General features: G+C 35.5%; 3 protein-coding genes across 10 annotated transcripts; all 3 read left to right on the forward strand.

Moving 5' to 3' along the window:
* Nucleotides 1-646: 646 nt before the first annotated feature.
* Nucleotides 647-4,664, forward strand: LOC122299906 (NAC domain-containing protein 6-like). Of its 3 annotated transcripts, none has more exons than XM_043110388.1 (5): nucleotides 647-1,217; nucleotides 2,563-2,790; nucleotides 2,914-3,447; nucleotides 3,578-3,899; nucleotides 4,170-4,664. In XM_043110388.1, exons 1-3 carry the CDS (start codon nucleotides 744-746, stop codon nucleotides 3,130-3,132), a joined length of 921 nt encoding a protein of 306 aa, XP_042966322.1. In that variant the 5' UTR covers nucleotides 647-743; the 3' UTR covers nucleotides 3,133-3,447; nucleotides 3,578-3,899; nucleotides 4,170-4,664. The 3 variants fall into 3 exon arrangements, with proteins under 3 accessions (XP_042966322.1, XP_042966323.1, XP_042966324.1); XM_043110389.1 differs by having other exon boundaries at nucleotides 648-1,217; nucleotides 2,914-2,970; XM_043110390.1 differs by lacking the exon at nucleotides 2,914-3,447 and having other exon boundaries at nucleotides 655-1,217.
* Nucleotides 4,665-8,598: 3,934 nt separating this feature from the next.
* On the forward strand, nucleotides 8,599-15,524 carry LOC122299127 (probable E3 ubiquitin-protein ligase RHG1A). Of its 4 annotated transcripts, XM_043109101.1 has the most exons (8): nucleotides 8,599-8,906; nucleotides 10,619-12,394; nucleotides 13,460-13,510; nucleotides 13,714-13,812; nucleotides 13,904-14,044; nucleotides 14,147-14,281; nucleotides 14,741-14,775; nucleotides 14,969-15,524. In XM_043109101.1, the coding sequence occupies exons 2-6, from the start codon at nucleotides 10,907-10,909 to the stop codon at nucleotides 14,276-14,278; spliced, it is 1,911 nt and encodes a 636-aa protein (XP_042965035.1). In that variant the 5' UTR covers nucleotides 8,599-8,906; nucleotides 10,619-10,906; the 3' UTR covers nucleotides 14,279-14,281; nucleotides 14,741-14,775; nucleotides 14,969-15,524. The 4 variants fall into 4 exon arrangements, with proteins under 4 accessions (XP_042965035.1, XP_042965032.1, XP_042965034.1 ...); XM_043109098.1 differs by having other exon boundaries at nucleotides 14,741-15,524; XM_043109100.1 differs by lacking the exons at nucleotides 14,741-14,775; nucleotides 14,969-15,524 and adding an exon at nucleotides 9,250-9,282 and having other exon boundaries at nucleotides 14,147-14,616.
* Nucleotides 15,525-17,595: 2,071 nt separating this feature from the next.
* LOC122298547 (UPF0481 protein At3g47200-like) lies at nucleotides 17,596-21,011 on the forward strand. Of its 3 annotated transcripts, XM_043108351.1 has the most exons (3): nucleotides 17,596-17,782; nucleotides 18,072-18,146; nucleotides 19,318-21,011. In XM_043108351.1, the coding sequence occupies exon 3, from the start codon at nucleotides 19,401-19,403 to the stop codon at nucleotides 20,805-20,807; it is 1,407 nt and encodes a 468-aa protein (XP_042964285.1). In that variant the 5' UTR covers nucleotides 17,596-17,782; nucleotides 18,072-18,146; nucleotides 19,318-19,400; the 3' UTR covers nucleotides 20,808-21,011. The 3 variants fall into 3 exon arrangements, with proteins under 3 accessions (XP_042964285.1, XP_042964286.1, XP_042964287.1); XM_043108352.1 differs by having other exon boundaries at nucleotides 18,072-21,011; XM_043108353.1 differs by lacking the exon at nucleotides 18,072-18,146.
* Nucleotides 21,012-22,177: the final 1,166 nt, after the last annotated feature.

Below are 22,177 nucleotides of genomic sequence, written 5' to 3' on the forward strand. Positions count from 1 at the left end.
GTATGTTATTTAAGAATTATATATCTTCTATAATAGAGTCTAATTAAAAAAAAAAAATATTTGTGCAAAATCTTGTTTAATTTAAAATATATATTTTTATCTTTGTAAAAAAATAAGTATTAAAATTATAAAAAAAATCTCATAAAAATAAATTATAAATTTACATAATTTTATATAATAAATTAAATTATAATTATAGTAAAAATAATTTTATAATTTTAATTTATAAATTAAAATAATTTTATAATTTAATAAAATAATAAACAAATTTCATAAAAATAAATTTATAATTTAACATAATTTTATATAATTAAATTAAATTAAAATTATAATAAAAATAATTTTATAATTTAATAAATTACCTCAAATTATATCCATTTATAAATCTATTTTTACGTATCTTTGTACATTTATGGTTTACAAATCATTACCGGTGAAAGTCAAATCTTCATGCAGAAACATTAAAGGGGCTTTAAAGGATAAAATTCTCTTAGGTCATAATTGGCCAAACACCCTGTCCGTTACGAAGCTTCTGACGCCGTCACTCACTTCGTATGACGTGCCAATAAAAACATGACATCTTCCATGCGCAGTCCCTCCGACATTTTACCACGTGTCACACCTTCCCGTTAAGGGGAACGCATACACTCGAGGTAGCTTCAGATGCACGCTTCCTTGCATTACAAAACAACTTCCCCTACCCCCCATTGTACCTCTGCTCTGGTTTGGAACCCTTGTATCCAATGGGAGATCCTCACGACGACCCCGGAGCGAAGTCGTTTTCGACCCTCCCGGGTTGTGGTTTCCGCCCTTCCCAGCAACAGCTCCTCTCGTACTACTTGACTAAGAAGAACAACGTCGACGGTGAGGGTTCCGATGGTTGCGATTCGATTGGAGAGTTGGACCTCTACCACTATGACCCCTTCGAGTTACCTAGCGGGGCGTGCTTTTCCTACGGTTACGGGGCCGGGAAGAAGCACTGGCTCTGTTACGCAGCTCGAAATGCAAAGGAGAGCGAAGCGGGAAGGAGGAGGACGAAGACTGGGTACTGGAGGAGGGAGAGGGGAAAGGTGAGAGACGTTATGGGCCCTGGAGGAGGAGGGAAGGTGTTTTTGGGGACAAGGTCAAGCTTCGTGTTTTATCAGAAGAATTCGCCCAAGACCGCTAGGATTACTGATTGGGTTATGCATGAGTATGCGCTGCCTGATCATCTCAAGGTACTTTGAGAAACATTACTCATTTCTTTCGGGGTATTAAATTCATTTTTATTTTTCGTGCTTTAGGAGGATGAATGCCGTACGAATGCACGGATGGTTTTTGTTTGTCTTTCTTCATGGCTAAGTATGGATTTGAGTTTTGAACTTTTAGGCTTGTGTTGGGAATAACAAAATTCTTCTGAAAAAAATGGAATTTGGTTATTGCTTGTTCATTAATAGTGGGTACTTTTAGATTCGAAAAGATCAAGGATGGATAAATTTACGTTTCCATCTATGATTCTGGTCTGGTATGATGAATATGCTTTACTCAAGTTTATAATCGAGTGTGTATCTCATACTGGTCGATTCTGGAAAAGGTTACAAGAGTTGAACTAATTTTTTCTGCAGTTTGCTTCTGGAGGATGATTCTGAGGGTACGATGATTGGGTGCTTGTTTCCATTTCTAGCAATCCTGTGTGAAATATCAGATGCTTTATTCCATCAGTTTCAATTCAATACAAGTGCCTTGTCGAAGGCCCACGTGGTTGTTTGCACGTTGTGACATTTTTTGTGTATTGGGCCAGACAAAAAAGATGCAAAAATAGTAATTGGTCTGCGTTAAATAAATATCAAATTTTCGTTATTAATCAAAGAAAGCTGTACTTTTATAGTACCAGATACATACCGTTAGTTGATTTCTTTCAAGGCTATTTGCTTCCGAATTATTCATAAAAAAGAGCGTTCCTATTGGATGGTTACCCTGTGGATAGTTTGGACAATTAATTAGACATCAATGGGAGAGAAGTGGTTGGCGATCAATGGATTGAGTCCTTTTCACTTGTTTGGTTCTCTCTCTCTCTCTCTCTCTCAACTGTCCTCTGCTCACTTCGAATATGAAATCTGCTGAGCCAGGTCATGCATAGAAGTCCCTAAAGCTAGCAAGTAAAAATCTGAACTCAATGATGCAACAATTATTTTGTGCATCATTCCAGTGACGTAAACGCTTTGGGAACTTCATTTTTCATGGACAGACAAAGAAGCAGCATTGCTAATTTATTGATTGTCCTATCTTGATACGTCTTGATCAATATATGTCTCTAACAAGATGTCATGAAGTATTGTATCTTTTGCCAATCAACTCACCCATGCTTTATGCCAATTGACGAGACAGTTTCTTTCATGTTTGCTATAAAGTGATTCGATTAGTATTCATTCTCATGATAAATTGTAGTGGTTCAGATGATGGTGCTTTTTGTCTTTTTTAGCTCAGGTTTTGAAAAGTTAAGGCAGGCAGAGGCTTGGTCAGTGTTATTGGGTTTTATCTTATGTTTCTATGAAAACACCTTAACTATTTATCCATCTGCAGGCTTCTTTTGTCCTTTGTCGAGTGTTCTTCAAATCTCGTAGTGGAAATAGCATATTGGATAATGGCTTAAGTTCTTATGCTGAGGAAGCTGTTTCTGCAGTGCGTCACATTGGCATTCAGCACAATGGATGCCTTACGCCTGATATTCTTGAAGCTAAACTGCATGATGACAATTCTGTTTCTGGGGCCAGCATTCTGCATCAGTTAGGCATGCAGCCTCGGGAGCCGGTAACATTTTAAAACGTCCTAAATACTCAATATAATTTTTACTGCCAGAGCACATCTTTAATTTGTGTCATTATATTATATTTTTATGTATATATTTTCACGTCGGTTTGGTATGTGATGCAGGGTTATATGTTCATCTGCAACACATTGACCTCACGCTCTAACATTATGTTATTTATGGTCAGCCGTGTTTCTTGCATGGAGTCAAAATATTCTTTTACAACCTCTACTTTTACCTCACACCATTACAAGTTATCCATCAGCAATAATCTGCAAGTTCGTTCAGAACTAGAAGTAACATGCAGTTTTAAATTGCTTAAAGTTTTACCTAAAAACCCGTAATACTATTATTAGCTACTTTTAACATGATGATAGGCCTAACTTTCTGTACCACCATGTACTCTGCTGATGTGCGGGATGCTTGCAGGAGAAAATCAAAGTTTAGTCAACCGCATTTTTTTTCCTTTTTCTAATTTTGATGTGGGATTCAAACTTTATATGCTTTTGGAAAGTTTAATATTTTTCCTCAGTCTGCCTTTGTTTTCTTTGCACATTTTACCCTCAAGATTTTCTAGCGAATCTTACTGTCTAGAGTGAGCAAAACAAATACCTTCAGTGGTTATCTGAGATGTCTATTAAGTAATGAAGAGTAATACTGTAAGTATATATGATATCTATTCAGTTTGTTTTTTTTTTTTGGCATGTATTGTCCACATTCAGACATAACTACAAGTGTATTTCTTTTTAAGTTAGTTACATTCCTGTTTGTGCTGTTGCTGGTGTGCAGGTGAGCTCGTCTGTGCTTCCAGGAAATAGTGCAAAGTCTTTTGAAGGTCTGACTAACCAGCAAGCGCTTTCCATTTTAGAGGAAGATTACATTGAGTTGGACGATCTTGTGCAGTAACTATTCATCAGAGACTTTGAAGCTGATGATTATAAAGATATATGAATACTCATTGGAATGCTTTGGCTGTTACTGGAAATTATTGTTTCAGGATTGGATTTAGATACTCAACAACAGATGAGAAGGGATAAATCTTAAACAAGCTTTTGTGAAATTTTTAAACAATATTGAGATATGTTATGGAAGGATGACTTGGCCTTATAAGGTAGTTATATGTTATTATTTGTTATTCTGTTTCAATCCCATTGAAGTATGAGTAATGTTATATATACAGTCCTAGGTGAGCATGTCTCGCGTACTTCCTTTGAAAAAAACTGGGTCTATTATTAAAAAATTGAGTTTTTCATTCAAATCCCAGATTTACCCACTATTTTTTTAAAAGGAGTGCGTAGGGCTTGCACATTGTAGGGGATTGCAAATATCATTTCTCTTTCAAGTATATATTTAGCAATTTTCTTTTGGTCTGGGCTTGCAGATTTGTTCTCGTGCCTGATAGAAGGCAATTTATCCCAATGGCACACTGAGAGAGATTATTATGATTTACAATGGTAAATTAAGTTATATGAGTGTCAGCTGCTTCACCTGACTTGATAAAGCTACAGTTGATCCATTGATGGTAGAGGTTCTTCTTCCTCATTTACATCTATTTTCCACCACCTCTTGATCAGAAGCTTCCTTGGAAAGACCTCGTTTCCTTTAGCCTTCTTTTTCTGTAATGAAACAAAAATCGTTAAAGAGATGGAGCTATCATATATGCTGATTTTCTTATGTATGTTGATATAGTGCCAGTGGTGGGGTAGTTAATAATTTGAATTGTGCTATGAAGTGCTAGCTTTCTTGTTTTTCCAGCAGCTTTTCATGGAGCTGCTTATGACATATAATCATGTGGACATGGTAAATGTGTAATTATCTCATTCCTGATTGCATAACTGAATATATGAAGCTTGGAATAACAGCAGATTTTATGATCTGGCTTATTGTTTCTAAGCTGACAAGAGATAAATGGTACAATTATGTGATGGTTGAGTGGCACTATCTTTACTAGAAGGGTGCAGTTGGGTATAATATAATCTTTTTGATGCACTGCCTTGGTTTGAATATTATGTTGGTTTTGTCTCTTAGCGCTGTTGATAGAACTTTGCCAGGGTTTTAATGATACTATAGTAGTAGTTTCAGCACTAATTCTGGATGATATTTTTATTATCTTCAGTTTGCAATTGTATTTTATATGAAAGGAATTTCTAAACCTTTTCACTGTGGTTGGTATTTTCGTTTCTGATAGCATATTTTGGAGTTTCTTTGGGTGGTGTTCAAAAGCCTCATTAACCCATTCACACGTAAGAAGCATGTTCATGAAGATTTCGCTTCTCGTATGGTTTGAAATCGTAGTTTATTGTGTCATTTCTAGGCATCACTTGTAGAGATCAATTTGGAACTCCAAAAATTCCATTCTGTATCCTAAGTTAGTTCCATTCTTTCTTCTTCTTCTTCTTCTTCTTTTTTCTTTTCTTTTTTTTTCTTTTTTTAATTTCTTTTTTTTTTACACCTATATTTCATTTGACCCATCAAGCATGATGGAATCTTAAAAATTTTTAGTGAATTGTCGAAAATTTCCTTGCTTAAATAAATAAAAAAAAGGGTCAAATGGATGGAGGGTGTAAATTGAAAGAAATTAGTTGTTTGAAGTATTAAATTGTTGATTTTGGATTATTTGGGAAAAATGGGATTAACCATTTATTATTATTATTTTGCTGAAAATTGGAGTACCATTCGGGAAAAAATGGGATTTAACCATTTCTTTATGCTATCACACTTGAAATGTCGTCAGATATCAGACATTTTGGAAGCCATCAAATCATATAGTTTTGGGCACCTTTTGTTTTTGTTTTGTTACATTATGCAGATTGGGACAGATATCTTAGTTCTGCTGTTGCGCTGATCCCAAGAGCACCATTTGCTGAGAGAGGGTGCAGGAAATAGGGTTAGGTTCTTTAGAATTTGTAGTTGTGGAGAGTATCTACTTTAGCTATTTCCATTGGCCTCTTTTAGTTTGAGGCTTGACTATCAAATGAGTGTGAATACATCCTTTTGGGTGCCCTTATTATCGTGTTTGGTTTTGGGTGAGTTGCTCTGTACTGGCTTCAGTTTCTGGGTAACTGTTGCAGTCTTGCAGAGACTCTACCCTCCAAGAGTTCTTCATCGTCCTTTGAGGACCAAGGAGCAATTGGTCTTAGCTTTTCGATACTCAATATGTCCCAGCCGAAAATCAAAGATATTCTACGCTAGGACAGGAAAAGATCTCGATATTTAAAATTGAGGGTTTCAAATAGGAGAGACACTAGAAGTGAATCTTATAATATTTATTATTGTCCGTATAAATATTTTAGATTTTGAACGACCTAAGTCCTTACTTAGGTGTCTAGATTTGTTTTTTGAGTTCAGTGGCTCGGATCTGGGTAGGGTCATGAATCATGAACTCATCTTATTTAAGCTTAGGGAGCCTTTTTTCCCCCACACGATGCTCATTTGAGAGATGGACTGCTTTTGTTAAAATCATTATTTTGCCATTCGAAGTCAAGACAGAATCTTGAGTGAAACAAGGTTGTGATACCCACAGGTGGTGGTGGGTATGAGGCACTGCTTTTGAACCCTCCAAAGTTTTTATCATTCCCATCTCTAATTTCTAGAATGTCAGATTTTATTTCTTATTTTGTCTTTTTTATTTTTTTATTTTCTGCACTGTAATGTTTATTTTGCAATTTATCCCAATTTCCCATCTCTTGTTTTTATACTTTTTAATTTTATTAATTTAATTTGCCCAATAAAAAAAGGCCACTTGTCATATGCATGATTATTATCATAGATACACAAAATCTCCACCCTCCTTCCCATTTGCTCACAAACCAAAGTGGGTCATTCCAATCCGTGCAGTCCAGGTCAGGGGTCATGACTTTTGCTTCTTTGGAATAAATTCATTCATTCATTCACTCACTACGCCACCCAACATTTGGAAAAAGAATAAGAGGATTTTAAAAATATTGGGTACCATAATTGGCAGCCATCCCACGATTTTTTTGAGCCTAAGCTATTTGTCAAGTTGTCATGTTCACTCGTGGCTTGCTCGAGTTATTTTATATTAAAATAAAGTGATGTAGTCAATTATATTAATAGAATGTATAAAAAATATGTAAAAATGATTATACATAAAATTTTTATACTTTTATTATAAAATAGTCTAACGTATCATATAAAATCATGTTAGTTTGTGAGTTTATTTTTATAGAATCTCTTTATAGTTGTAGCATTTTTTTTTCTCGTACTACAAATGTGCAATTTGTTTTCAACTTTCTACATGATTAGCACCTAAAATGTCGTTATTATTTTATGGGCTAAAACCATTTTATGTTGTTTGATATTCCTTCTTCATTTGTCAAAAGTATGGAGCTCATATTCTCCTTTGGTGGGGGAATAATCACCGCCACTCAACCCTTATCATATGCTATTTTTATTAGCTTAAAATAAGCATTTAGGCAATGCTTTATCTAAGCAACCCATATGGGAGGATGAGGAGGTGTTTTCTATATTTTTATTTTACTTTTTTCCCCATGAAAAATGGGAAAAAGAAAGGGACAAATATGACAAATTTAGAGTAGGGGGGGCAGAACCTGAACAAATACTCACTAGGTCTATGTATTCACACGTTTTAAGCAAAGTAGACAATGTCAGCAGCTTTTTGTGACAGACTGCTAGCATAAAAACATGAGCACCAAGTCACCAACCATACCCAAATTCTGATAATCCAACCCCTGAAAACCATACCCTACATAATGGTCAAAGGTTTTAATTTTTCCAACCACTGATTCCAACCATAGCCTTCTAATGTGTGGTCAATCAAAAATTACACACCCTTTTGAGTTCATACTTCAAAAATCTGAAAAATTCCCTGATTGAATCAATCAAGATTTGGATGAAGAACAATTCGGGGGTCTGAAATTAAGAAAAATGGATCAAAGTCACAAGGGACTCTTGAGAGAAGGAGGGAGGCAGGGGAGAGGAAAGAGGGAGGCATGTGATGGGGACTGAGGAGGTTGGGAGGCAGGGAAGAGGAGGGAGGGACAGATGCTTGGCGTGCAGAAGATAGAAACAAAAAATTAACACTTCACAACAATAAATAGCAACATCTAACACGTTGAGTTATTAAAGACAGGGTGGGGCAGCTCCTTTATTTTCTTTTATTTTGTCTATGACACATACAAGAAATATTCTATTTTATAAACATGTGTGAATAGCATATTTAGTAAAATATTTACGTAATATAATTTAATTTAAAAGATAAATTTTAAAATTTTAATATTTTAAAACAAATTTTACTATTTAAGTGAATATGCATAATATATGATCTATATATAGCTATTTTTACATACTTTAATGATGTGATTGATCAAATTAATTATTTTATATTAAAATAAAATGATACCACCAATTATATTAATAGAGTGTATAATAAATACACTGTAAATAGAATTTTTCATAATGTTGTAATGTGCTGTAAAGGATTTTTGGACAATGAATTTTACATGAATATTTAATGCTGTGTTAATTTCTCTCTGTCTCATTTTGTCAAGAAATTAGAAAGGATTCGGATTGAATTTATGAGCATAGAGAGAAATAAAAAATAATTTGAAATAAGAAAAACGCCAAATTTTGTCATAAATTAGTTCAAGTAGTTTCTTTGTTTAAGAGAAAATTATTGTTGAAACAGCCAAACAGTGGTGAAAATATTAATTTTTGCCTCTGCCAATTGTTCATTTGATTTGATTTGATTTTTTAATTTTTATTTTCTTCATTTAATATTTTATGCAATTCTAGAATGGGAAATTGCTCTATTTAGGACCAATATCACTGTTCTTTCTCTCTCTTTTGGGTTGTTTCGTACATTGAATATTATTGTCGTCTTTAATCTCTGTCTCTCTCTTTCTGTTTCCATTCATTTTTATTTCTTCCTCTCAAATCCTTCACCAAAGGCTCTCTCTCTTCCTCCCATTTCTGCAACATCTTGGGTTTGGTTTTCTCGCCTCGCCTCTTTCTCTCTTCTTTTGTTTATTCTCTCTCTCCTGAAAGCGTGAACTTAAAAACAGCTTTGTTTGATAACCTTGGCTGGGCTAGTTCTTTGTTTCCTGGCCCAGGTTTCTCGTATAGATCCATCTGCTGGGTAAGTTTCTCTGGATTTCTCCCTTTTTTAGTTTACCTTTTTTGATTGATAGGTTGGCGATAAGATCGGATTTTGATTATTCTGTTTGAAATTTCCGTCGTATCTTTCTCTCCTTTTCTTTTGTGTTTTAATCGTGAAGCAAAATTCTTTTGGAAATTGTGGGTTAGTTTGTTTTCTTCTATTTGAACTCCACACGCAGCTGGGTTTTTTATATATCTGTTTTTGAGTTTTTAAAAATCATTTTGATAGAGGTATTGCTTCTCAATCCCAATTTGACCGTCTTTTTTTTTTTTTTAATTTTTTTTAATAACTCTCTCCCCCTCTGTATTGCTTTTCTTTGCAGGATATTGATTCCGTGTTAAGTTCACGGAAAAAGGTAGAAACTTAAGCATATTAAGAATGTTTTTTTTGTGTGCTTGTTTTGTTGTTGCCTGTTTAAAGTCGTCCAACTTTCGCATGATTGCTTTGCTGGAGTAGAACTTTGCCCTGGTGGGTGCCGGGTTATACGTGACAATAATGAATTTCTTCGTTGAAATGTTGTCCAGTTTGGCTGTTTCATGATTATTTACCCTGCAAGTAGAGGCTTTGGGTAGTTGGGATTGTGATTTTCGGAACTGCATGTAGATCTTACGGGTCTGAAGCTAATGGTTGACCTAACTTCTTTTTGCCTATTGAGTTTAATGCTTATTCGTGGCTGCAATATTTAAAAGATTAAGCCAGCTATTTTATTCCGGCACTGGTGTCTTCATTGGCTATTGCGTTCTGCTTCTGCAAGCTGTTACTTTGTTTCTCGTTGCTATCCAACTACTGTTGCTTCGATAATATTATGTTGATCAATGGAATAGCAGCCGATGTTTGGATGATCTAACACCCTTTATGAATCAAGCAATACAAAGTTTCAATTCTCAATCTTTCTTTGTGTGTCTGTGTATTTTGGCTATTTTTTGTGGCCCAAGGCTTGCTTCATTCATGAAGTTTTTAAGTATCTGAGAAACAACACCTTTAAATCTAGGATCATGGTGAATGTAAAGCTGGGTCCTGGATTTCTATTCGTTTAATATTAATAGAGATAGGGATCTTCCTGATTCTCCAGTTTTAAGAAAATCTTCCAATGCAGCCAAAGTTTTCACTTTCTCGAAAGAATCACAGCCTTTCATAGTTGGCTTTGAAGTACTTTATATACTTCAAAATCTGTTACTCCATCTGATGGGTCTACATATGGGTTACAACAACTGCAAGTTCACAATATCGTGCTTCTACAGATTTTAAATGGTTCTAAGTTTCAACATGCTCAGGGCAGTGGAGCAACAAATAACTAGTGCAAGAGAAATTCCAGGAATTGAGTTCAGGATTCTATTGAATGGCAATGCCGACCAATTGACTACTCCATCCATAAGACTCCAGTGCATGAGACTTCTATGAAGACCAAATGAAGGGCATTTTCATGATCCTATGATCACTCTACCCACATTCCACTTTAACCTGCTAGAATTTAATGAAATGAAACACGATATGACTTGTTCATGGATAGATCATGAATCTAAGCTTAACCTGCACTTTGCCTTTAGGTCAAGTTGACTGCACTTTCCAATGGAATGCATTCATAGAATAATTTTCTACTCCCTTCATCACTGCCTATTGTTTTATTGATAAGTTGGTTTAGAGTTTACTGAGTTCTGAATCCAATAATAATTGTTGCTGTATTGTATCAGGTGTACCAAAAGTGTACTTGGCTTACCGTCTCTGTTGGAGATTTCTTCAAGATTTTTACTTGTAACAAAGTTGTTATTAGACTAATGCAAGGGCAGAGGGGTAAACTTGGTGATTTTCCTAAAACCTTGGAAATTTGATTGTGGATTACTCCTGGTAATGCTTCCAAAGGTCAGCATATATGCTGGAATAATATGCGAAATCCTGCTGGAAACTGAATAGCAGACCATATACCATCACCTGGGTTTATCAAGGTTGTATACCTAAATTCCGTGAACTGTCAGCAGCAGATGTCGAATGGATGGAGCTTAGGTGAGCCTAGTTCTAGCCATTCCCAGAATGAGGTCAGGTGTGATGAGCATAAAGCAGAATTTGGATGGTCACCTTCAGGAAGTGCTTGTCCTGGGGCTGTTCCGAGGTTGGAAGAATGGAACTGTGAACCATCTAATACAAATGGAAACCCTCTGTTTGCACAAAGTTCCAATTCTGATGTGCATGCTCAGAATCTCAACTTAAACACGGATCCAATGGGTCATGGTGGTGATAATAGTCAAGCCATGGGATGCCCTAACATGCACAAGTCTATCAGATCTGAAAATTGGTGCATTCCACCTGCAAGTAGTTCTGATCATCATGTACTTCCTTCCAGACCCGGTGGAGTTTTAGTCACCGAGAATGATGGTGGACCAGGCTGTTCAGTGGAGGGTCGCCGTGTCCCCTGTAAAAGAAAAGCTCTTGAAGCAAATGCTGGACAGTCTTCTGTTTCAGGAAGTTCTAGCTACTTTCACCCTTCTGAAAATAGTGCATGGTCTGCTGTGCCTGCTCACTTTAGTTTGAGCAGCAGTTTAGGTGTATCTGCCACACCAGAACAGGTGAACCCAAGATTCGGGCTAGGCGCAATGGAAGTAGCTTCTGATTTCGTTCCTGATATAAGTTTGGCAGGAAGCTTCCACAGAAATACCCGTTTAAGGACAAATACTCCAAATCAACGAGATTCTATTACCCCTACTTTAATCTCTACAGAGAATGCTGTTAGGCATTCTAGTATTTCATCTTCCCTGCTGTCACCAAGACTTCTTCCAGTTGGTTATTCTTTGGGCTTGCGGTCAACACCTGCTTCTGATCGTATGATTCCTCAAAGTCAACCAGTTTTGGTCCATGTTCCTACATTGCCGCGAAACGTGCAAGGTTACAGATGGAATGGAGGACCTAGCTTGGGAGCTGGCAATATCACAAGCTCTATGGTTTCCGGAGATAGAGCTTCTGTGCTGTATGAAGAAATGGGCTCAAGAAGGATGACAAGAAACCTTTTGGAACATCCTGTGCTTATGCCTGCTATTGAACTGAGAAACTTGGTTCGAAATCCAGCAAATAGGGGTTCAACTAGTGGAAATGCAAGTAGTCCTGGAAATGTTGCCTCTACATCTCGAACTGTTCCCAGTTCAGGTGTCCATCCATCATCTGCTCCTACTTTAGCTCCTCAACATAGTCCTCCACAATTCCAACGAAGATTTTCTGAATATGTTCGCCGGTCATTGATGTCTTCTACTGGTTCTGAATCCGGAGGCCAGAGGAGTAATTATTCCCCACTGGGTTCAGGTCCTGTTCCATCACAAGAAATTGGTTTTTCATCTGGACCTGGTAACCCGGGCCATGCTCAGTCACACCCAAGGTCAGCATTGTGGGTAGAGAGACAAGGTGATGGTGGTCTTGGAATCCCCTATTTATTGCGAACGTCTGCTGCAGCCAATGAAGGAAGTAGCAGACTTGTATCCGAGGTATGTTTGAGAAATCATTTTACATATGACGTTTGCTTTTTAAATTTAAATGTTTGGACTCTTTCATGTGAAGCGTCTAGTGTCAAACCCAGTTTGTTTTATTTTTATTTTTTGACGAGTAATAAGAGAAAAGTTGTTTTATATTAAATGGTTGAGATTTTGGCACATCATCTCTTGTGATCAGTGACTATAGTGACAGTCTTCAAATATGTGGATTTGTGTTTCATCAATTACGGTATTATGGGTCTTGCATGCTTTTAATAAGTGTGAGAGTTGTTTAGATGGCTGGGGAATCTACACTTTACATCAATAAACTCAACCATTGAATAACTTCATCTCTAGCAACAATTGTGATTTCCTTTAACTACATTACGTTGATTTCCAAAAATGCATTTCATAAATAATTCCTGTTGCATTGAAGCAAGCAGATCTTTGACAATATTCATCCTAGAAACACGGACTTTTCTAATAAAAAATTCTGAGCTTGACTGCTACTTTATGACATACTGTTCTGGTGAATAGTAACAGTCTGGCTTTCTGAATGTTCTCAGGTGCGGCTACTTCAGTTAAGTTTGTTGGTTGGATGTTTGTTCAAGCTGAAAATGTTGGAAGTTAATTTGTAATTTTGCATAGAAGTTTCTGGAGAAAATAACTTCTGGATAAGACTTTTGATATTCTCAAGGTTGACTAGATGTATCTAGAATTCTCTTTTAAGTATAAATATATGTAGTTGTCAGCCAAAGATGTAGTAGAGAAAGAGATAAAAAACGTGTACAACTGCAGGTGCAGCAGCTCTGCATAAGTTAAAAAAACAGAGTTTTATTAATCTGTTGTTCTCTAATCAATAAAAAATATATATTTCACACCTTGCTTCTTGCATACGCCAACAGAAAAGTAGAAGTGAAAAATCTAATGGTGTATTTTTTTTTCTATTTCGGCTTTTCTTCTTTACAACATTTGTAGTGGTTACACTGGTTTTATGTAAATTAGTACTATTTGATTTCAATTTTCAAGTCATCTTGGCAAGCAAGTGTTCATCTGAAACTTTGTTATTTTTTGAAACAGATTCGCAATGTCTTGGGTCTCATGCGTAGGGGCGAGAGCTTGCGACTTGAGGTTGGGTTTCTACCTTAACAATGTCTACTCACCAACTCACCAACCACACTACTTATCAAGAGAATTCTAAAAAAAAAAAAAAAAAGATCAAAGACATTTTTGTTGAGTTAAACAGCCTTGCATGAATACTCTTATTTCATTTGTGATCCACTGATGGTGGGAAATGGATGCTTTTCTGACATGTGACTCCGCCTTTTTATCAGGATGTTATGATCCTTGATCAGTCTGTGTTTTTGGGGGTGGCTGATATTCATGATCGGTATAGGGATATGCGACTAGACGTTGACAACATGTCTTATGAGGTAAAGTATACAATAAATTGAACTATACTTTTTATTTACCTGTTTATATTAGTCATTGTTCTCGTACTACAACATTTATTTTGAATTATAGGAGTTATTGGCTCTGGAAGAGCGTATTGGTAATGTTAGCACTGGATTGAGTGAAGAAACAATTTTAAACCGTCTGAGACAGCGGAAATGTTCAATTGCAGTAGGGTCTCAGCTTGATGCAGAACCATGCTGTATCTGTCAGGTAAATGACTTACCTGACTCGGGGTTGCACTGCTTGTTTTCTTCTCTTTGCCCAAATGACTGGATTTCTTCTCTTTCTGAATTATTGTTTATTCATATGCAGGAGGAATACAATGAGGGAGATGATCTTGGAACTCTGGAATGCGGCCATAATTTTCATACTGACTGTATAAAACAATGGCTGATGACAAAGAATTTGTGCCCCGTTTGTAAAACAACAGCCCTGACGAAATGAGAGGTGAACATTCACTTTCTGGATATTTGTTCTCGTATTGGAAAGAGGGCTTACCGTGAAACTGTGTCGCCCATTTGAATGAGTGAGTCAAAGACACCGATGCATATTACCTGCTTCACCATTCCTTATTGTTCTTATATGGGAAGCCTGTCCATGACACCACTCGCCTAAGAGCCAGAGTAAAATTTTCTATTTTTGGAGATTGTATTCCAGTCAGCCATGTCCTTGTAGAGGCAGCAGATGTGCGATTGGAAAAAATATAACTAGTTACGAACTTTCCATTTATCAACAAATGATTACCTTGCAATATTTATTAAAAATTCGGCGTATTGGCATTACAGATTGGAGATGATCATATCAGATATTTTGTTTTTGTTTTTATTTTTTTATTGTCTAGTCCAGATCAATATAAAAAGTAGAGAGCAATGTTCTTACAGTCACATTTTTTGATATACTCCTCAGGGATGCACAGAGCTGGAACGGGTGGTCCAAAACCAGTGAGTTTCCATCATAACATATTAATGACTTGGTGCTTAGGATGCTAAGAGCTTAGGTCATGAGTGGATTCTCATCTATCATTAGATTCAATCCTCTCAACCCTGTTTATGCTCAACAAGTCTTGTTCAGAGTATGTTCCTCCCTGCCATGATACCTTTTCTCCTTATTGTGAGTTGTCTGAATCCGTTATAGGAAGGGAAGTTGAGCAAAAAAGTAGAGTATCAACGAGTCAAGCAGAAAGTTTACATGCCACTCCTGAAAAAGGGTATTCCAAAAAAAGGAAAATTCTTCAAAAAGATGCTCTCTGCCTGCCTGTTTCAACAAAGGATTCACACAGTAGCTTGGTTGGAGAGTCAATATTGGGAGCTATGAACAAGGACAGCTCAAGTCGGTAACATGATGTACCAAGCAATTTTCCAGAAAAATATATAACATTAGTCTATTTTGGAGTTCTGATTTCCATGGTATTTGCCAATCTGGTTTCGAAATGTGGAAACATCCATGCTATCATAATAGTTGTCACTTAGCCAATGGGCCTTCGGGCCGAATGACACTGCTCCTGTCACCTGATCCTTAGGTGCCATGGGTCATCAGTTGATAATATTTACTATTTAGAACCCCACCCCCCCAACTACTGCGGCTCTAGTATTCTCTTGAATAAATTGTCTAGAGAAAAATTCCAGTTCAATTTTTGTGCCAAATTGCCAAAGGAATAAATTTCAAATGTTAATGAAATTACCATTTCGTACATGGAAGTGGGAACCCTTTTTATCCAACTCCTTAGTTTTTTTAGTAATCCTTTTCGTTATCAGAGAATTAGAAGGTTTGGGTTGAGCTTTGGGTAATGGCTGTCTCCTAAAATATTTTGCCTTGAATTCCTTTGACGTGCAGTGTATTTCCATTGGTTATAAGAACATTCAATTTCCACCCTAGCTTAGGCTGGTTAGCCGCTAAAACGTGGGGGTGTAGATGGCATCCCAAGAACCAAAGGGGAATTAATTGTAGGCTTTTTCAAATTGAAATCCACAATAAATTATTTTCGAGAAATAAGAGATATCTAAGTGATATCTAAGAGAAAAAGCAATGTGAATGGTGATTAGACTGGTGATAAAATAAAATCTTAGATCTCGAACAATGATTCGATTGATGAGATTTGGTATGATATTATGAGATTGATGAAATTGATACTCAAAATATTACTCCTTAGAACGTATTGATTTGATTCCATAAACGGGATTACCATCCCATAGCATATTGCATCCAGAAGCATAATCTCTTATTTCTTTTAAAGAATTTTTTAATTGTTTTAGAGCAATTAGAAAGAGATTCTTTAACTATAAATAACTCATTTAGATGTAGGATACCTTTTTATCCAATTGATATAGGCAGTATGAAACAAGACATTGTGGAGGATGAAAACAAATCTTTGTGCTTCTGATGTGAGTCTGAAATTATAGCCTGTTATCTTTTAATTGGTCACCATTTTCCTTTTGTAATAAAAAGAAGTATTATAGGACAGTGCCAACGGTTTTAATTAATTACATCGGTTTTTCTCTAAAATTAATTATCTTTTATTTTTCAAAAAGATTTTTTTCCCTCAATTTATGTCTCTTTATTTGGCATGTTATATAAATAGCTTTTAATCCTCTTTACAGTTTACTCAAGCAGTGTTTGCCAAATTTCTTAAAAGAAATGATATTTATAATAGTCGATTGTGTAAGTACTGTATAGTTTTTTTTTTAAAAAAAATAAATTAATACGAAATTTATTTAAAAATAATTAATTTTTTAATTATAAATTTTATTTTTTTTAAAATAATTACACAGCATTTATATACTTCACGATATAGTATTACTTAATTTCTATCACTAATATAAAAACAAAAGGGAGTAAGAGTAATACCCGAGCCCAAGTCCAGATCCAAAAGAAAGCCCAGCCAGCCCAGCCCGGTAAGTCCTTTCCTCTTTCAATTTCAGTGTCCCTTCCCCCGGTTCCTTGTCTTTCCCCCATCTGTTTTTTTTTTTTTTTGTTTTTACCCCCACATTTTGCCATTGGTTTCCGCTTCTCTTCCTCCTCCACAATAAGGGTATAAAAAAAAAATCGATAAACTTATAAATCAGACCGGACCGGACAAAACCAGTGGCATCGGTTCGATCTCGAGGTTAGTTCGATTTGGTACCGGTTTTAATTTTTTAAAACTGATCAAAATTGGTCTGGTTCTAATTATTATTATTATTATTTTTTCTAAAACTAGACCGGACCGATTTATATATATATTTTATTTTTTATATTGTATATAATATTTATATATAATATATAACTATATATAAAATAGTTTTGTATTATATGATAAATTACTAATTAATATAATATTAAATTTTAAAATCTTAAATCATTTTGCTTATTGTATTAATAGTTATACTAATATTATATAGTACATATTAATAATTATATTAAGACTATATCACTATATATTATAATATATTGTAATATATCATTATATTATATATTATAATATATCATTATTGTCTATAATACAATTATAATATATATTATAATTTACTACAATATATTATCAGTATAATATTATATATTATAATATACTATATTATATATAATATATAGTATAGTATATTAAAATTGATAAAACTGAACCGAACTGAATTGAAAACTGGTAAAACCGAAATATCGATTTAGGAGGATAACCAGTGCATAATTAGTTTTAAAAAATACAAAATCGATACATATCGATTTGATCTTAAATTTTATCCAAAACCAAACCGAACCGGACCGTTACATCTCTACTCCACACACGTTCATGCTGTTTCCCTCCCCAAGATTTTCCCTTGTCCCTTTTCAATTAACCCCCTTGACTTTTCTTCTCCATAATTTCGGCAGATTAACTTTTCCACCCAAACTCAGTTTCATTTGAACACCAACCTTGCTCACCCTCTCATCTTAATTCTCTCTCGCGCTCCCTCTCGCACGGCGTCCATCTCCTCACTGGTACTCTCTCTCTCTCTCTCACCGTCCGAAAGTTTTTATTCCTCTGGTTGTTCACCTAGCCACCAGAAATATTAGTATTCGATTTTTAAGTATATTCATCTCTTATTTTATTTTTACTTATCTTTCATCTGTGGCCATTTTGCATAGCCATACGATATCTTCATTTCTGCAAATATTCTCGTTGCCATCAATTCTTCAATTGCTCTCTCTTTTTATCCCGTAAAGCAATGTTTCTCCTAATTACTCTAGAAGAGATTAATTTCTGGATTTGCCTGAATACTAATCGCAGGATAATAATCTAGACCTAGGCAGCGCTATTTTTACTCAGAAAGCCAGCAGATCGCCACTTTGGAGATCGTGAAAGGTAATCACGAACGCCACACATGAAGCTATACTTTATTTCTGGAACTTCTTTTATTCTTATGGAATTGTGTTGTTGAAAGAGTTGATATGGAAGTTTGGGCGGTGAGGTTAGGTGTTGGAGGTATGGGTGCTGAAAATTTCTAAGAAGGAAGTTATGTCTGTTTTGAATTATTTATTAGCTATATTGGAATACGTGAAAATTGTAGAGTTGTAGGAAATAAAAGAAGATCAATCGACTAAAATTTGGACATCAACACACTAATATTGACACTAATACACAACTATGCACGCACTTATCTTCAGCAAGGGAGGTTTGTGATGTTCTTTCAATATCTTATGCTCTATGTTTATCTTTCATGTCGTTGCTTCGTGACTTTATTCATATAAGAATATGTTATTTTGGTAGCATCAGCTTCATTAGACAAGAATGCTTATGATTGTAAATAAATAAGACTAGTTGATCATAAGCCGCTCGAGATCGTAGTCTTATTTATTTATTTAAAAGACTCTCATAAACTTGTATAAACACGAATAACATCGTAAATATTTTGACATTAAATTTCTACTGTAATAATTTTAAAATATTAAAAGAAATCACGTTCCTTATATTAAATTTTATAAAAATATTAGCAAAAAGTCATTATTTGTTTATCAAAATTTATATACAAGGTTATAAAATAAACCTATTTTATCAAAATGAAGTAAGTAGCTCAAGAATAAACTCGAACTGATCATGGCACGAATAGTGAATAAACTGTCAGTGAATATAAAATCTAACTCGATGAAATGCTTGACTTGTGCTAGAACAAAAATCAAACCAATAAGACTTGACCACACATTCCTCTTTAAAATTTCACTCATTTACACCCTTAATTAATTTTCTATGGATCTTTATAAGAGACAGCTGAATGATTAATGGGTATCTTTTAGTTTTGGTGAATAAAAGCAAAATTATAATTTCTTCAGCAGATGAAGGTCTCAAACGATTTACAGTCTCTAACCTCTATCCCCATGCACGCAAAGATATATGTAAAAACAATAAGAATTGCATATTACAACTTAGAATCTTATACAAAATCCAAATTAATCGCTATTAAAACTCAAATTTAATTATTAAAGTTGTAGTCATTTTAAACGAAAGGTTAGGAGTTAACATAATCCACCCAGTACAGATCGCCGCACCTCACTGAAGTGATCAAGAGTCTCCACACCGCAGTGAACATCGACATCCAGAGTTTCAAAAGCGCCAACATCCATGAAAATTACAATTTCTGAGGAAGGCGAATCCAGCCGCGCCAATTACCTAGGGCCGAAACGTGAGTTCACCGAGGAGGAACGCAACAACATAAAGAAGCAGTTAGCGAAATATGCGGGGGAAGCCGAAAAGCTAAAAGAAGAAGCCCAACGTGGTAGCACTAGCTGCATCTACAGAGTCCTCCCGAGGCTCAAGGAAATCAATGGTGACTGGTTATACAAACCCAACAAGGTCTCCATCGGGCCCTACTGCTACAACCTTCGTAATTATGAAGAGTTCAAGATGGCCGAAGATTACAAGAGGAAGTGCTTCGGCTCCTTGCTGGTCAAGACGAGAGATCAAGAAATGCAAATCAATACCCATATGAGCTGCTTGCAAAGAATAAGCGAACTTGAAAAGAAGATCAGAAACTGTTATTCTGAAGAGTTCGAAGTCGCCGGTATTGAATTTCTCGAAATGATGGTTGTTGATGCTTGTTTTATAATAGAAATAATTGAAATGTTTGGATTGGGGACAAAATTCGACTACAGCAAATCTTATCTTGGAGCCTTGGCGTGGATGGTACCGTATTTCTACAGGGACTTTCTCCTGCTTGAGAATCAGATCCCCTTTTTCGTTCTGGAAGAAATATATGCGCTTACCCATAATATTTCTGTCGATGAAAGTAGATCCAAGCTGTTGTCTTCTGCTTGGAGTTTCTTCAAGTACGGAATGAAAAGATGCTATTTCATGCCAAGGGACATCCATAAAATGGATGTGGTCCCGGTGTTGCATTTGCTGGACTTGGTTCGGAGGAGTTTAATACCTTCCAATATCGAACACGGAACAATAGGCTTTATGGAGTCTCCATTCATTCACTGCATCTCGAAGCTGCAGCTGGCGGGGATTAAGGTCAGTCCGGTCATGGCGTACAGCTTCCTAGAGGTGAAATTCAAGAAAGGTGTGATTGAGATGCCAAACATAGCCATCGACGACTTGACGAGATGTCTGTTGCTGAACTGTGTAGCATTCGAGCAGTGCCACCTGATGAGTAGCGGCAGGTACTTTTCAGTTTACGCTACCTTTTTGGACTGCCTTGTGAACACCAAGGAGGACGTCGAGTACCTTCGCGAGCGCAATGTCATCGACAATTACCTTACTGACGACTCCGAGCTTGCGGGCTTCGTTAACGGTGCGGGTAAGGATTTGGTACTCAGCTTTCTCGACGGCTTCTACTTGGGGGATTTGTTCGAGGATGTGGACAGGCATTATCGGAATAGGTGGAAGTGGAAGTGGGCGAGCTTCGAGCGGGAGTATTTTGACAAGCCGTGGTTGCTTTTGTCGGCAGCGGGTGGTATTTTGCTAGTAGTGGCTACGTCAGTCCAGGCCGTAATGGCCATCTTAAGTTACAAGTATAAAAATTGCTAGCCTAGCTACCAATTAGGTAATTAATTGGGTTATAATTATTTAATTCTCTCGAGTATTATGATCACTCGATATCATGGTTTTAATTGGAAAGTTTGATCAATCGCTACTTTTAGCGATATGATGATGTCAGTGGATTTTGGTTTGATGGGGTGTTTAGAATGTATTATCTTTTATATGAAATTATTACTTAGTTTTTCTTTTCGACTTTTCAAATTGTCCACAAAATCTATATATCATTATATATAGTGAAGGTAAAAAATTACTCTAGCATAGTTTCTTAAAGGAAAAAAAAAGAAAAGATTGTACGTAGGATAAATGTATTTGACTTTTTTAGCAATTCTTTAACGATAGGAGCTTGTTCCGATATTTTCTTTTTCTAACTTATTTATGAGATTCAGGATTTTGTTTAAATATTTGCGTGACAAATTAAATCAAACATGATTCTAAGAAATTTTGTGGACAAGATAAATTCAAAGAAATCATCCCCTATTTGTCTGTTTCTTTTTATTCTAATCTCCTCTCATTGTTTTATTTTATTTATTTTTTCTTTGAATTTCATTAAATATCCCGTAATGTCGATTGAGAAAACGCAGCCAATATCTCAAACACTCTTTTTCAATATTCACAGAGGGGCAGAAAATAATCCATTGTTTGTTTGTCTTTTCTCAAATCTAATTAATTATTCGAGGGCATACGGTGTGAGTGGAGACCAACTCATCAACATTATGTTATTCATTGAGAGAGAGTTTGATCCACATGTATGAGAGTGTTAAGATATAAAATAAATAAAAAAAATCTACATCTTTTCATCAATTTAATCTTTTGAGACAAACGGTGATTACACACTTTTTAACCCAACATAAGTATCATTTTGTTTCTATGATTTGGTTTGCTGGAATTATCTTATTTCCTTGTTTTTCCCTCTTTAGAAAATGAAAAGACGTCATCTTTTATTTATTAGTTGGTATAGACTCTGGTCATTGATCATTTATTAATTGGTGATGAGATTTGGATTATGTTTCTTGATTGAATCTCTGCATATCAAACATTTCATTAAGGGAAGATCCATCAATAGTGTTAAAGCATTGTTGATAATTTGAGAAAAAAGGATCATTGCTTGGAGATGATAGTTGTTCATGTAAAATGTTTTCAATTCTATTATCTTGACGTAGGGTAGCCAGCCAGAAGTTACAATTATCCTACTCATATATAGTTGCTTTTTCAAAAGGACTATCCTAATGAGATGGCCTACCACCAAAAGAAAGGGAAACCTTGTGGACATTTCCTTTGAAAATGAGAGTTGGCAACTCGTGTCGTGTCATTTAGATTTGTGTCGAATAATTTGAATTTCTATAATGAAATAGCCAATT

Source organism: Carya illinoinensis, chromosome 16 (assembly GCF_018687715.1).
Source record: "Carya illinoinensis cultivar Pawnee chromosome 16, C.illinoinensisPawnee_v1, whole genome shotgun sequence".
In the NCBI taxonomy this organism is placed as follows: Eukaryota; Viridiplantae; Streptophyta; class Magnoliopsida; order Fagales; family Juglandaceae; genus Carya; species Carya illinoinensis.

Bases quoted from the DNA above. Each gene is read 5' to 3' on its own strand.
- LOC122299906 (XM_043110388.1), top strand. From the start codon at position 744: ATGGGAGATCCTCACGACGACCCCGGAGCGAAGTCGTTTTCGACCCTC. The intron at 1,218-2,562 runs GTACTTTGAGAA...ATCCATCTGCAG, and splicing joins CGCTGCCTGATCATCTCAAG to GCTTCTTTTGTCCTTTGTCG. The intron at 2,791-2,913 runs GTAACATTTTAA...TATGTGATGCAG, and splicing joins GCATGCAGCCTCGGGAGCCG to GGTTATATGTTCATCTGCAA.
- LOC122299127 (XM_043109098.1), top strand. From the start codon at position 10,907: ATGTCGAATGGATGGAGCTTAGGTGAGCCTAGTTCTAGCCATTCCCAG. The intron at 13,511-13,713 runs GTTGGGTTTCTA...CCTTTTTATCAG, and splicing joins GCGAGAGCTTGCGACTTGAG to GATGTTATGATCCTTGATCA. The intron at 14,045-14,146 runs GTAAATGACTTA...ATTCATATGCAG, and splicing joins AACCATGCTGTATCTGTCAG to GAGGAATACAATGAGGGAGA.
- LOC122298547 (XM_043108352.1), top strand. From the start codon at position 19,401: ATGAAAATTACAATTTCTGAGGAAGGCGAATCCAGCCGCGCCAATTAC.